Source organism: Lytechinus pictus, chromosome 7, assembly GCF_037042905.1.
Source record: "Lytechinus pictus isolate F3 Inbred chromosome 7, Lp3.0, whole genome shotgun sequence".
NCBI classification, from domain to species: domain Eukaryota; kingdom Metazoa; phylum Echinodermata; class Echinoidea; order Temnopleuroida; family Toxopneustidae; genus Lytechinus; species Lytechinus pictus.
Window position 1 is genome coordinate 16,399,261 of NC_087251.1, and position 16,368 is coordinate 16,415,628.

General features: G+C 37.4%; 1 protein-coding gene across 1 annotated transcript in view; it reads right to left on the reverse strand.

Moving 5' to 3' along the window:
* Positions 1-10,322, reverse strand: part of LOC129265456 (integrator complex subunit 7-like) — a 21,786-nt gene extending 11,464 nt beyond the window's left edge. The window contains exons 1-10 of the mRNA XM_064101376.1: positions 10,205-10,322; positions 7,268-7,397; positions 6,442-6,588; positions 5,553-5,737; positions 4,929-5,128; positions 4,035-4,266; positions 3,391-3,611; positions 2,714-2,810; positions 1,383-1,540; positions 775-906 (exon numbers count right to left, since the gene is read on the reverse strand). Of these exons, the coding sequence (XP_063957446.1) occupies positions 775-906; positions 1,383-1,540; positions 2,714-2,810; positions 3,391-3,611; positions 4,035-4,266; positions 4,929-5,128; positions 5,553-5,737; positions 6,442-6,588; positions 7,268-7,397; positions 10,205-10,322 (1,620 nt within the window). The remainder of the gene's footprint in view (positions 1-774; positions 907-1,382; positions 1,541-2,713; positions 2,811-3,390; positions 3,612-4,034; positions 4,267-4,928; positions 5,129-5,552; positions 5,738-6,441; positions 6,589-7,267; positions 7,398-10,204) is intronic.
* Between the last annotated feature and the right edge of the window lie 6,046 nt (positions 10,323-16,368).

Here is a 16,368-nt window from a genome sequence, read left to right on the forward strand (position 1 = left end):
AGATATAAATAAAAGAAATCAAATATTCAAAATTTAACAAATATGATGATGTAAATAATTAGGGTACTTTATATAAAAAATGTAACTATCTGTGAAATGGGGAAAAGGAGATGATTTTCTTAAATAACCATTCTTTGAAGACAATATTTTCAATATAAAAAAAAAAAAAAAATTGACAGTGAATTCCCAAGGACTGGTCATTAGCAAAATTTGCATACTCCTGATTGTAATCATCATATTATATTGGACTAAATAATGCCTTATCTTAAGATAATTAAAGAAGGTAGGAATTCACACAGAACCCTGGCAAAACAAAGACAAATCCTGAGGATGCAGTAGAATACGAGAATTGTATCTTGTCATGGTTTTTAGGTTATTTTCAATTCCTGAGGCTATTTGGTTCATTGCACTGGGTTACTTTCATATAGGGCATTTATCAAGTCTCCACTTAACATATCAATTATTTTCATAATATCCTATTAGATGGCACATTTGTCCAAAGTAAAATAATGCTGTTACTTTCTTATTCTTAAAACATTCATTTAATGAAAAAAAGTTGTGCCAGGCTGAAATGGGTGCAACTTCTTAAGGAAACAGTTTACCACAATATCAAGGTCTTATTTAGGTTTTGAGGATTAGGGGAGTGACTTTGGCTGTGCTGAGAGTGACATCGCTCACTGCCCATGATTATAATCTGACACTGGTTGCTAGGAAGATGAATACCATACAATGTGACAGTTAACATTTGGCCTTTCGAAAACAGTGACAACCCACCACTCTTGTAGCTTGCCTAGCAATTCGGTAAGCAACCCAAGGTCTACATTCAGCTAAGAACACAGCTTTGTCCTCAATAAAAGTCTGCTTCGAAGTCTTCTCTTCAATCAGCAACAGCACTGCAAGTGCAACCTGTATCAAAAACAGCCATGATCAGAAGTTGAAAAGTTGCAAAATAATGTATATTATGTTCAGTTTAAAAACAAAGAGTCTGAATAAAAAATTGTCTTAAACACTTGCCCCAATACTGCCTAAAAAGAAAAAATAATCTCCAAGATTCAAAATGAAAACGATGAACAATATGAAATAAGTAAATTATGCATTATATCAACCCTTCAACATGCAAAAATCTTGTACTTTTTTTTGAAAAACCACACAATTTTGGGTTATTTTCCAGAGAACTAAAGATGTGAAACATTCTTCATCATATTCTGCTTTAATATAGGACAATGTCTCTATTCACTTCCCACAGTTCCATAAACTGCTAAACAAGATCTATTATATAGATCTAACTGAAGGACCAATAACCCCCTTCCCCATTTATTTCTCTAATATTCAATTTTTCACTCAAGACCAAGTCCACATAAAAGAAATTCCTCTGGACCTACTAGGTAAACTCTCTGGTCTCCATCTGATCCACTCTCTTCCTTCTGTAGGACCAGACTGAACTGGTCTTGGAGGATATCCCTGTTCTGGACCAGGAACTTGGGCTTGATCTCAGACAGGCTAGCCAGGCAGTGACACATCAAGATACTACTCTCAACATCTGTAAAAGAAACAAGGATAAATAATCTCACACAATCAGGACAATTCTCGCTACCCCAAATAGCGATTTCGCCGAGATACGGGAAAATCCCTGTAACGCGCATTGCATTATGGGATAGCTTTTCGGTATTACAACTTCCTGTTCGGAAGTCCAATGCACTGTTTTGCCATTCGGATCAACAGTGTCGTCATGCACAACAACACAACGTCGCTTTCGCTCGGAAAGTTCGTGATCACAACCCTCTCTTTCACGATACAGTTTAACTGCCTTTTCTGCTAAAGTCACTAATTCTGCCCAACCCTTTCCATTGCGCGGTATTCCTCTGTCAGTCAAGATTTTTTTAAGTTCCGAAACTGATTTTTTATCCATTTTGTGGTCGACAAAAAATTGAACGGAATGAATGCTGTATATATTTAGCGTCTAGTCGAATACGATCGTGATGTCAGGCCGGTCGCTAAATGCAGATTTTAAGATATTCATTTTTTGTTTACTTTTTTTATAACCAAATAAAAACATGAATAAAAATTATTTTCACGTGAAATATATATATTTTTTTTAATTTATAATTCAAATGGAATCAAAACTGACCAAATTAAATAAAAAGTATTATAATCTGTACATATTAGGCTGATTGGCATCGATTTCAGCGTGGTGGAAAACTCAGGATCGCGAATCTCGCGCGAGCATGACTCTGAACCGGAAGTGGTGATGACGACCCGACGGAGTGAAAATTATCTCGTCTCGCGCATTATGAGATTTTTGTTCCTATTTGGGGTAGCGAGAATTCATCAGTGTAATACAAATATGCAGTTCGTGCTCATGAAAGTTTGCTAAAACATCATAAAATGATAGCTACAGAGGAAACTAATTCAGACTAGACTAAAACTGTCTCTAAAAACATTCCTGCTCTAAATCTTGGCCAGGCTGGCTAGGAAATGACACAACTACCTTTAAACATCTGAAAAAAGATGCAAATATGAAATGACCAAAAAATCATGAAATCTATGCTAATTGTCATCTACTTTTAACAAAACAAGTTTATATGACTAGTATAAGATGGTAAAAACTTACAACATATTCAAACTTTTGTTTATGCACAAGCATGACCTATGAAAGTCCTTTGTGAGATTCTTCGAGATTTGAGAATTGACTATAATTTTTTTTTTTTCTTACCTGGTGCTAATGACAAGTTTGTGGCTAACATCTCAATGAAGTTGGATGTTTGTGACGGACATGCCTTACACAGACTGTGTATGCTTTCTAATGTGATCTGAAAAAGAAAACGGATACCAGTACATAGTACATACAATTACAAAGCTCAATCATCTCGAAATATGGTTAGAAAGAAGACTACCCTTGCTTCAATGGGATGTTTCATTCAAACAGAGCTGCCAAACTCTGGGAATGTGAAACTGTATTACATTCATCTATTTGCCTTTACTTTATGAAGTAGAGAAGTGCAGAGACAACTATTCTCAATGAAATATGATTATTATATTTGTTTAAATAAGTAGTGCCAAAATTTTGTTTAAAAAACGTCACAATTATGGCAAAAATATAATGGTTGGCAGATCTTTTTTTACCATTCTTTGCAAGAGGCAGGCAGTCATTGAATTTCATTAGGTATCATTTCACAAGTCTACCACTGCAGTCACCTCAACTGAGAGCAAGCCCTATAAATAATGGATAAAGCAATTCAAATGAATATGCGACATCAGTAAAAAAAAAAAAAAAATTAGTAATATCTCAAATAAAAATATTGGCTTCTTAAATCTAAAGAGCTTCTCTACTGATCACCATGTTGATAACTATTGCATTACAAGAACTCTTATGATCATATACCAACCAACCTTTAGACTCTTCCCAGCAGATTTTGAGCCTTCCTCCATGAGGCACTGAGTGGCAACTGTCTCCATGGCAACACTGACATCCTCGATACCATCCTTCACCTTTTCGTCAACGAGTCCTCCCTGTCGACACATGAGCCTGATAAGAACCTGAAGGGCCCTGGAGGTTACGCATACTTCCCAGTGTGTCAAGAGATTCTTGCACAGTTCTCGGACCGAGCCATCTGATATTGGATCAAAGGTGTTTTATTTGATTATCAACATTATCCAGAGATAACCCTAACCCCCTCAATATTTGTGACCTTATACTTTCATAGCGACATTTTATTTTTGTGTCTTTGATGCAAAATTTACGACGACTAAGTAGTTCAGGTGTTGAGCTGCATTCTGTACCTGCACATCAGTTCATAAATCGCTCAAAAACATGCATTGTATCTTTTAGACTTTCTAACCATGCAGTACAATTTATTTGTTTTGCCATTCCATTAATATTCTTTAACTACTGTATCAAGTACAGACTTGATACCAATGCAATTAGATTTTGTCCACCCAATATTATCGCCAATTCAAGTGGAAAGGGAATTTTGAAGGAAACTAACCAGGTATTAGTTCTCAAGAAACACACAAGTCAACAAATTCTTCCTCACCTGTATCAGATGTCAGGAACGCCGGCGATGAGGACAGTACCCTGAGGATATCTAGGCAACCAACAACCAGCCTCTTCTCCTGGTCAGCATTGCAGAACAGACACAGGGAGTCAACATTGGCCTGGGACCAAGCATGGGGTGCCTTGTGGGCCAGGGTCTGGAGCTTGGCGATGCAGATGGACTTGATGGAACGTCGGATGTCGTTTTCAAGGTAACCTAACAACAGATCAACCTGAGAGCAAGATAGATGAATTTTATTTGAATTTTCTGATGCTTAAGCATTTTGAAAATAGATTATATTATGCAATGACCTGTGATACTAGTATGACATTTCAAAGATCTTTAAAAAGTACGTGCCAGGAAAAGATGCATATCTTTATATTTAAACAGAGAGATTTATACCCCCCCCCCCCAAAGAGAGTTATCTCTAGTGTTCGTTATTCTCCTAGCAGTTTATTCATGAATTACATTAAAAATGTATAACATAATTCTTCAGTACTACGATTTTTCTTTGCTGCCTTCACTGAAATCCAAGCAGTCGAAATGTGGTTCATGAGAAGAATACTTACGGTACCTAGGAATGACAAAATATCAATTAATAAGTTTATGACATGACTTTTGTTGATCATTCCTCATTTATCTCAGAATGCAGTAAATAGATAATTCCAGTTTGTTGGGTATATTTAGAAAAGTGATTGTACAGCCAACATGATTGATGAAGAGATACTCTTTGCAGTGAAGCAAAATTAGATTTGTGCTAAAATTAGGTAAGAATGAATCCAGTTGTCAATAGCTCTTACAATGTGAAGTAAACTTCATTGGAAAATACAATTTGAATTGATACTAAAAAGCAAGCACACAAGCACCTTGCAATACCCAGTCATGCCTCGTTACCTGATCAGGGATGTGTATATGTGAAGCAGCAGCAAGGTCTGTCAGGGTGTCCAGGGTGACGGTCAAGAAACTCTCTGCAGGATAGGACTCCAGGAGTCGCAGACACATGTGACGCACGCTACCAGACAGCTCACTGTCATAGTGCATGTGACAGAAGATAGGGATGAGCTTCATCTTGATGTCAATAGGTGTAGCTAAACCTGTGTAAGGAAAAGAGGCAACAAATTTAGAGTTGCCAAACATCAATACTGACCATAGGCCCATTTCAGCATCCAACGGCATCTCTTAGAGAAAGGGATTTGTGGTACATTGCCAGGGAGTCAATTTCAGGTAATGAAATAAAAAATTAAGGGGAAAAGGAAAAGAGAGTGAAGAAAAGTGAAATAAAGGGCAAAGATCAAGATAATCAGCTGAAAAGTTTCGAATTTCATATGGAAGCTGACAATGTTATTCCATTTTAAATAGCACAGACCTGTTTTGTAAAACAAGCAGCAAGACACTTCACCTATCAACTTCAGGGTATGGGATATCACTTTCATTATTCATTAACTACGAAAAACACCCGTTAGAAATACAAAAAAAAAGTACAATCTATTCATTCTGGCCATCAGAACTTGTTCTTACCTTCTATTAACTGGACCAGTTTGTTGCTGATACCGGAAGCAAATGTCTTAGACTCTGCTGCAAAGCAAGAGGCAGCAAAGATGGCTGCCTCCAGCTCAACAAGATCATGAGAATCCAGACCAGCATGGATGCTATGATGGACCCGTTTACGTTCTGCAATGATTGGAGCTATGCTACCAAGAACCCTTGATAGATGAAGTAAAGATTATAGAAATTTCATTTTCACTATACAGTCTATGTCAATTGAAGATCAGAATTCATTATATGTGATTTGAATTAACTGATTTTATCTGTTTGATTTACTATTGATCTGAACCTTATGAAAAATTAATACATGAGATACAATTTCATTCCTAGCAGATATAGTAAATGGGTACCCAGTAGAAAGAAATTCCTTGAATGCCTGATCAGGATAGCCATACAGGGAAATAGTATGCAGCACTTAGAAATATTGTCATAAGCACTTTATAAATGTGACATATTGCTATCATTTAATTATTGTTGTTGTTATAATTATTAGAAAAAGTGAACTTGCACATCCCCCAAAATATAAATTTGATGTAAATTCTTCATGTTGAGCTAAAACCTAAAAGCGGTGTTAAATTGATAACCATTTTGACTTTAGACAGACACTTTTATGTCTTTCAAACTTATGATTATAGCACTACACTGGGAGGTTGCAAGATTGGTGCTGACATAATGGTGATGGTGTTGTACTACAGCACCAAACTTAACATAAAGCTGGCCTCATGATGAATCTCACGAGGTTAAACAATCAATAATGTGATTTTAATCTTTTGTGTAAACTCATATTACAAGTTGGATTCAGGGAAGGCAATATGAATAATGCTTCAACCACCAACACTAGCACCAACATCAAAGCACCCACCTGAGAGTAATGGCCCTTGCCACAGGATCATTGCTGTGGATGACAAAGAATATCCTCCTCACAAACTCATCCACATTGAGAATCTTATCAAGATGCTTCACGCTCTGCTGAGAGACCTTCAAGACACACTGACGCAAGAAGTTATTTCTGGACATCAAATTGGACATGAAAACAGACAAATTAAGGAGGAGAACATGAGAATAGTATAGACAGAGCTGCTAACCCTTAAAATATTGTATTTGCTACATGTAAATAATAAATGATAAAAGGAATGATGATTGCAGTCACTCGAAGTGCATCCAAAAAGGATAAATTAGTGGTACAGAACAAAATCTATAAAAAGGACACTTGAAATGCCTTTAGAAAATATCAAAAGTCCATCTGCCTTTGACCTCCTTATTACTCCTATGAACTGTTAGTTATTTACAGATGTACATGTAAGGTAAATGTCCCAGTTTTCTGCTATTTAAATATAAATTGTATTCTGTATTGTTTGGTGTGTCCTAAAATTCAGAGTCTAATTCCTTCTGTGAAATGAAATTCTGTTTAAAACCTAACTGTCGCTTTGCGGACAAGGGCTAAACATGATGTATATTAGATGGTTCCATTGTTTTGGTGTAATTTGATATATTTAATAGTAATAACCACATTATCCCCCTCCCCAATCATGTTCTTTATATTTGGTAAATTCTCTGTTCTTGAAATCTGTGAAATTTTCCAAAAACTTTTTATTTTGGTCTAACACCATGAACTACTAACCAAGTTAACTCCTTCCATATTATTCTTTGTTGCCAACATACACAAAAATCACATCACATACACATACCCATCTCTGAAGACGTCAGCTAGCTTGAGAAATGCCGAGTTGATTAGGATGGGGAAGGGATACTTCTCAAACAGTCTGGGAAACCGAACAATAGCTTCACACTGCTCCCCAGCTTTGCTGGAATGAAGACCTGAAAGAATAACAAATATGGAAAATTATTTCTGCTGAAATTTGAATTCAAGTAGCTGTTGCGGTTGTTAAGTTGTTGTTGATATTATTGTTCGTGTTGGGTTATTATCACACCCAAATTATATCATTCAGCGTGTTTCTACAGAGAATCGTTAAAAACGGTTTATCTTTTCCAGAATCGAAAAACCTTATCGCCCTTAAACCAACCCATCTCTTCAGAGCAATAATCAGATTAACTCATATTCCGCATCGCAAATAAACAGATTAACATGGCAATAACCACCTCCCAGAGGTGGTTTTAAGAAACTATATTTTGCGCGATGCAGTTTATCAATAAACTGCATTGCGTCTCTTTCTACAGGGAAGTTTTCCGGAATTCTTGATACTTATGAGGGTAATATTGTTCAACGATTCTCTGTAGAAACATGCCGTTTGGTATTCTCTCAGTGTAACAAGGTTGATGCGATGCCACATACAAGGCATTGTTAAATGTAAAGAATTCACATAACTCTGTATACAACCTTCTACAATTTAGCAGTCGTATGATAAAATGCATCTATAACAAAGTACAATGCCATTCCAGGAATTCACAGTGTGACAACCGTCTCCACTAAAGCCACCAAAGGGAAACAGAAATAGTGACCACTGTAGACAGGTTCTTTAACACACATTCTTTTCAATTCAGAGACAATTCTGTTAACTACCAAAGACAGGTTATCACTAAAGACAGGTTGCCACTAAGACAGGTAAACTGTAAATTGAATGACATTGTGGTAATGATCTAACAATGAGTTCAACATAATCCCCCAAAATGGCAATGGATGTGCCAAATGATTTTGGTGTTATTGCCAAGACATATGATGATGATGATGATGATGATGCACAGCATTTGTATAGCGCCATGTATCTGTCAAAGACATTCAAAGGCGCATTGGAGGAGCCAGCCAATCTGGGTCGCCTACAAGGGCGCGCACACAGAACTGTGACCCGCAGGTCTCTCCTCCCGATAACTGGGGGAATGCAGGTGGACCACTACACCGGGGTTTCCCCCTACTCTTATTCGAATAGTGCAGTGGGTTCTTAACGTGCAAAGGTGGTGATTCTCCTCTACACGGGGCCTCCATTTAACGTCCTATCCGAGGGACGGAGTGTTTTCCACTGTAACATAGCCTGCATCTATGAAACATGGGAGAGACGTTTACACACAACGCACTGGCTTCAGTCATCCGCCCGAGGTGGACTCGAACCCACGATCTTTGGTTCGACGGGCAGACGCGTTACTGACTGAGCCAACTTCGCTCTCATGCAACATATGCAAAAGAAACATGGCATACTTAAAAATATCTAAACAAGATTATGTACACTTTAATTTATATCTGTGTTATTCACCAGTAGCAGGCTTCTAAACTACACATTTGAGCACTCTGGTGAACAAAACATGAAAGCCAAATTTATAAAGAAATTTAATCAAGAATGCCTTTGAAAGTCTCATCTGCATTACACGATTCGATATAAACTGGGTTGCAAAAGAAACTTGTCAAACTTTTACAAGGACACTGTATAAATTCAACTCTGTCAAAATGAACAATATTTTTAACAGGCTATCTTCAATAATCTTTACTAAGCACATGTCAATTATTAGAAGAGATTGGGGTTCAATCACAGGGAGACTATAGCCCCTTACATCAATTGGTTTCTGAATCTAAAGTCACAAAAGAGCACAAAAAAAGGGCCAATAAAAATGAGATGGGATGAAACAAACTTCCCAATTTAGTTTAAGTGATTGACTCAATCACAAAGAAGCTACAGGAAGTTAACATCAAAATTTTAAATGACAGGAACAATCACACTTCTTTAGAACAATCATGCTTCTTTGGTCTCAACACGTGTCTGGCTTTTTGTGACATTTGAGAAAATTTCAGAATTTTTTTAATGTTACATCTGTAGCTAATAACCTCTTTGTATCTGTCTGTGGCTGTTCCAGTCAATCTGTGATTGAACCAATCTTTTAACTATTGACATGTGCTTTTAAAAGATTACTGAAGCTAACCTGGGTAAATATATTGTTCCATTTTGAATGAGTGGAGTTTGTACAATGCCCTTGTAAAAGTTTCTTTTGGTACCCAGTTTACATGTAGCAGCAGTGCTGACTCGGAAAACAACTGAGATATAATCACGAAAAACACTGTTAATAAAATACTCAGTTCATTGACCCTAAATGACCTTGATCATGTGACCTAAAACTTTTGCAAAATGATTGGTGATACTTGATTGCACTTATGTCAAAGCTCCATAAAAATAGGTCAATATACTTCTAAAGTTATGTCATTTCAAAAACTTAACTTTGGTTAAGATGTCAATGTTGAAACAAACAACATGGTCAAAGTCCATTGACCCTACATGACCTTTGACCTTAGTCATGTGAGCTGTAACTCATGTAAGATTATCAATCAGTGATACTTGATAATCCTTATGTCCAAGTTTCTAAACAAGATCCATATACTTTATGAGTGCATTTCAAAACCTTCGTTAAGATTAAGATTTCATTGTTGATGCCGCCGCTGCTCTCAGCAAACACATCGTGCTACATTATGCAGGCAAGAAAAAAAAAGCAGATTCTAATGTGTTAAGTCATCCATCAATCATTCATATTCTTTTACTTTGAGTCAAGATTTTGTGAAATTGGGTAAACTGCAGACTTGACACGGCCAGGTAAGTTTCTTATTCTTCTCCTTCTGTTCTGGCTCCCTCGTCATCTTCTTCTTAATCTTTGGCTTCTTCTTCGTCTACGTCTTCTCCTTCTTCTACATGTAGCATCTGTCTTCTGTAGGTCTAGTCTAGATCTACTTCTCTTTGTCTTCTTCATCTTCTTTGACTTTGCTTTCTCTTCTCTACCTCCTCCATCATCATCATCATCGTCATCCATAATCATCATCATTGATCATCATCATCATTCATCATCATCATCAATCTTTTTCTTCTTCTTCTCCAGACTGGTGGCACCTGCGCTAGCACCAGAATGTCTCAGAGAATAGACATGCAAAATAGAAAGGTGTTGTTCCTTTTGTTTTGGGCCTATATCACACCCTAGCTAGTCTCCTCAGTAGACACTTGGTGTTGAGAACTCAAAGGTCGAGAAACTGCTAACTCGCGTCTCTCAACAATTATGTACCTAGCAGCTAGTTACATAATTGTCAAGAGACTTGAGACGCGAGAGACATGACACTGCTTAATACCGATAAACATCATGGGCTGATTGCACGAAAGGGTCTTTCCAAGGACCGTCTTTCGTGTCACCCATCTTTTATGATAAGCTGTATGCGGGATATTTCTGAAATTAGGGTGGGCAATGGCACCAGATTTGTGCTGTAGACATGTGTCAAAAAAGTCAATGGGTGAATTTGCCTCAAATTTTCATTCTCTATTTTGAGTGCACAATGTAGTGAAATGTAGCAACATCTTCACATTTTCTGGTAGCCAAGTTGATTATCTATCAATGTAACACAGTGGCAAATCGTCCATAGACTGTGTGCAACGGATAGACCGTCTCAGCTCAGCGAATCGCAGACCGCTGATTGGTCAATCGCGCAGATCACATGACTACGTGGTGGCCAAAATAATTCCCTCGGACTGCGTGCGAAAGTATCGATAGCGATAACGATATCTGTTCACATTGTCTACGCGGGAAACGGTCTTGGTTTGCGATCGGATCGCTCCAGTATCGATCGAAAATTATCGAGACTCGGCAATTTCATGGATATTCACGCGACGCTCCGAAACCCGGAAATCAATTGACTTTGTGCACGTTGCGATAGACTCTACAAACTCCAACGAACACGATGCGATATCGACGCTAATTCGTAAGATTTTGACAGAAAAGCAAGAAGTAATCGAAATTCGCTTACCTGTGCGGTATCGTTGAGAAAATAGATCCTCCGAGAATACCTTTCATAATTCATATACATTATAGAGAAGTGAAATTCTTGGTCGATTTTGTACGAGGTGATAGAGAATTGCACACTTGTTTTGGTGGAATACTGTGTGGGGCTATGGAAGGCTTTCACTGCGCATGCTTACTATATTTTCATTCATAAATTGGCTCTCGGCAGTAGCTGGATGACGTCATGTAATAAGCAAAATATACATGCCCGCTAGCGTTAAACGCACCGCTATCCGTTCTATACAATTTGCCACTGTGTGTGACATGTTTCCATGGCAGCTCACATAGGCTCAAACAGTCTAGGTCAGCATAAAGACTTAAAAATGCCCATTTTCAGCCACTAGCCCACACAGTATAGCCTATGGGCACTCACACTATTGCGAGGTTAGTATATGCTATACGAACCTCGCACAACCAACGTGTTTTTGTAGTGGATTTTAGAGTTGTCGTTAACATCGCTTCATAACGTGAATGATGTTAGCCGAAACCCATTCCGCTACTCACCAGGGGTGGTATTCTGAAAACGTTCTTATCTTTGTTCTTATCTTTTATCTTATCTCATTGAGATAAGAAGAAGCTAAAATAATTGCAAATCGGTATTCTGAAAATCTTCTTATCTTTGTAAGGACTGCCTCCTTCTTATCTTCAACACGCCCATTTTTAGGATATTACCAATCAAAATGCGCTTTATATTGGCAGTTTAACCAATAGAAGCGTCCCTTATGTCAAGAGAATATCATGGGCGCTGCGCGTACACTGTTTCTGGCGCATTGCGCGAAATAGGCAATTTATACGCAATGACTGATTATTATTTTGAGACACGTGCATAAAATAAAGAAAGAAAGTAAAGAAAAAAGTAAATAAAGCAGGTACGAATATAAGGAATAAAATATGAAGAAAAGAAAGTAAGTAGGTAAGTAAGAAGACAGAAAAGTGTCAGAATGAAGGAGAAATTTAAAAAAAAAAGATGAAAGGAACAAAGCAGAAAATAATGAAAGAAATAAAGAGTAAACGAAAGTAAGCAAGCAAAAAAAAACAACTTAAAAATGAAAAAAATAAATAAAGAAAAAAGAATGAATAAAAGAAGGAAAAAGAAATAGAACGATTATCAATGATAAAGCGAGGAAGAAAAAATAAAGAAAGAAAAGAAATAACCTTAAAGGAAAAAAAGTAAAAGGAAAAAATAAAAAGATTAAGAAAGGATAAAATGAAGTAATAAAGAACCGAAAAAGAAAAAAGTTAGAAAAAACGAATGAAAGACAGTAAGAAAGAAAAGAAGGAATAAAAAATGTAAAAAGTGAAGGAAAAGAGAAAAAACAAAAATGAAACAAAGAAATAAAGATTAGAGAGAAAAAAATAAAGGATAATTAAAGCAAAAATAAAGACTACAGAAAGATAAAAGGAAAGAAAGGTAAATTCAAAGAAAGAAAAGGAACGAAAAGGAAAATTAAAAAGTCAGGAAAAGTGAAGAATGAATTTAAAAAAAAAACGAAAAATATTAATGGAAAGAATAAAGAAAAAGATTTTTAAATATTAATAGAAGAAAGATACAGGAAAGAAAGTAAGGAAAGAGAGCAAATAAAGAACGAACAAAAAAGAATGAGCGAAATAAAGAATAAAATAGAAGAAAGAAAGTAAATAAGACACAAGAGTGTCAGGAAGCAGAAATAAACAAAATGAAAGAAAGAACAAACGAACGAACGAAAACAGAAAAAAGAACCCAAAAATAAAAGGGAAAAAATAAAAGAAAGAAAAATAAATAAGGGAAGATACAAATTAAGGGAAGGAAGAAAGTAAGAAAAAGGGGGAAAAGGAAAAGCATGTAAAAAGACGAAAGAAAAACAAAATAAGGAAGAAAAAAAAAGAAAAAAAAAAGTGAAGGTAGAAAGAAAAAAAAAGGAAAGGATGAGAGAAAAGGGCAAAGAAAAAAAAGCACAAAGGGAAAATAAAAAAGGAAGAAAGATGAAGAATAAATGAAACAAAGCAAAAGAAAATTAAAGAAATTAAAAGATTCAAAAAGAATAAAACAAAAGATATAAATGAAGAATGAAAGAAAGGAAGAAAGACAGACAAATAAAAAGGAAGAAAAAAAGAAAATAAATAAAGAAAAAAGGGATAGAAAAAAAGAGACGGGCAAAATAAAGGGTGAATAAAAGAAAGGGTGGGATGAATACTTGTGGGTACTTGTTACTACTAGTGACCATCGAGTTTGAGCAAGAAAGAACGCGGACATCGTGATAACCCTCTAGCTATCTTAAATATTATCATAAATATCGTGAAAGATAAGAAAGAGAAAAGATAAGAACGTTTTCAGAATACCACTTATCTTCATTTTGTTCTTATCTTTTTAGCGCGCTTTTGTATTATATGCGCGAGTAATACATTTACGCGCTCAGCATAGGATGTTTAGCAAGATAAGAAAAAGATAAGAACAAAAGATAAGAAAAAGATAAGAACGTTTTCAGAATACCAATTTCAGATCGTGACGTAGATAAGAACAAAATTAAGATAAGAACGTTTTCAGAATACCGCCCCAGGGCTTTTTCTGGTAGAAAGCGTTCCATTATAAATTTTTAACATATTTTTTTAATTTAAAAAGGACACAAAAAAGAGCAAAATCGCTTACCTCCGCCTGGAAAGTGGCTTCGCACGTCTCTTCCACGGAAATAAAAGGAAGGTCGTTGGTGGCGCTAATACAGTTCGCAACCTTAATTCGGCTTGGTGGTATTTTTAAAACTAGATTCATTATTCATTGTATGCGCAATTCCAATAATTGTTTGATAAAATAGAGACCCCAATAAATGCAATAACTTAAAAAACATACTTTTTTATTATTTTTGCTGACGATAATACTTTTTGGAAAATATTCAAAACGATGACAAATTAAACAAAAAATATAGAAAATTCTATGTACCTTGAACAAAGCCCAGCAAGTGCTACCGTTCGTTTGTCAATTAACGTTCCACCAAAGTCTTTACAGTAAAAAGATTGAACACTTTGCCGACTTCGCGTAACGCTTTGCATCGATTTACGTGTAAGATAATTTCTGTGTCTAGTCTTTCAATTGTAGTGTCTTTGATATGAAGATAAATCGCGCGCCCTCTTTCGCTCATTAGACGAAAAATTTGAGAGCTAGAAAGGTAGCTCTCGTATTTTGTCAACGAGAAGAAAAATCAACGCTTAAATGACGCATTTTGTGTTTGAGGGATATTCATCAAATTATGAGGAATTGACTTCACATCGTTTCGTAAGTTTTGTAGGAGGACTTCATTCTGTAAGTCCTCGTATTAATTTTTCGCAAATTAACGTTATTTGTTGAATGCACCGTGCCTTCAATTATTCTGTAGTCGGCGGCTGAGATGTAGCTGTGTGTGCCTATGGGGATGGGCCAAAATGCTGTATGCAAATCCAGACACATTTTATGGAGCATTTAAGCCTTATGGAACAACTGCAGAATACCCGGACACTGCGTTACCTTATCGTTGGAGAGCCAACGCACAACGATGTACTTAAGCTATCAAATCAGAAAATCAGCTATAATAAATAATTGAATGATTTACAACTTACAAGTATTTTTTGAATAGATTCTAAGTGTTCAGACTGCACTGTAACGCTAACGATGCGAGCGCGCGCGATTAGTATGTAGACCAACAGTGTCCGCGATGCCAACGATGTGTATATTTTCGTAGTACGTGTAGGCCAACACAGTCCGCGATGCTAGCGGTGCGTTGGTGTCCGTAGTACAGGCCAACACTGCCCGCGATGCCAACGATCTATATATATATCTGTGTGCATCTGTAGTATGTAGGCCGACATTGCCCGCGATGCCAACGATGTGTATATTTTCGTAGTACGTGTAGGCCAACACAGTCCGCGATGGTAGCGGTGTGTTGGTGTCTGTAGTCGGTACAGGCCAACACTGCCCTCGATGCCAACGATCTATATCTGTGTTCTGTAGTATGTAGACCAACAGTGTCCGCGATGCCAACGATGTGTATATTTCCGTAGTATGTGTAGACCAACATTGCCCGCGATGCCAACGATGTGTTGGTGTCTGTAGTACAGGCCAACATTGCCCTCGATGCCAACGATGCGATCATATCTGTAGTTGCCTATGTAAACCAACATTGCCCGCCATGGCAACGATGTGTTGGTGTCTGTAGTACATGCCAACAGTGCCCGCGATGCCAACGATGCGATCATATCTGTAGTTTCCTATGTAGACCAACATTGCCCGCGATGCCAACGATGTGTTGGTGTCTGTACTGTAGAGTACAGGCCAACATTGCCCTCGATGCCAACGATGTGAATGTATCTTTAGTAGGTATAGGCCAACAGCGCCCGCGATGCCAACGATGTGTTGGTGCCTGTAGTAGATGCAAACAGTGCCAACGATGCCAACAATGTAAATGTATCTTTAGTACGTATAGGCCAACAGCGCCGGCCAGGATGCCAACGATGTGTTGGTGTCTGTAGTATAGGCCAACCTTGCCCGCGATGCCAACGATGTGAATGTATCTTTTGTATGTATAGGCCAACAGCGCCCGCGATGCCAACGATGTGTTGGTGCCTGTAGTAGATGCCAACAGTGCCAACGATGCCAACAATGTAAATGTATCTTTAGTACGTATAGGCCAACAGCGCCGGCCAGGATGCCAACGATGTGTTGGTGTCTGTAGTACAGGCCAACCTTGCCATCGATGCCAACGATGTGAATGTATCTTTAGTAAGTATAGGCCAACTTTGCCGGCGATGCCAACGATGTGAACGTATGTTTAGTATGTATATACCAACAGCGCCCGCGATGCCAACGATGTGTTGGTGCCTGTAGTAGATGCCAACAGTGCCAACGATGTGAATGTATCTTACATAGGCCAACATTGCCGGCGATGCCAACGATGTGAATATGCCTGTAGTAGAGGCCAACATTGCCGGCGATGCCAACGATGTGAATATGCCTGTAGTAGAGGCCAACATTGCCGGCGATGCCAACGATGTGAATGTATCTTTAGTAAGTATAGGCCAACTTTGC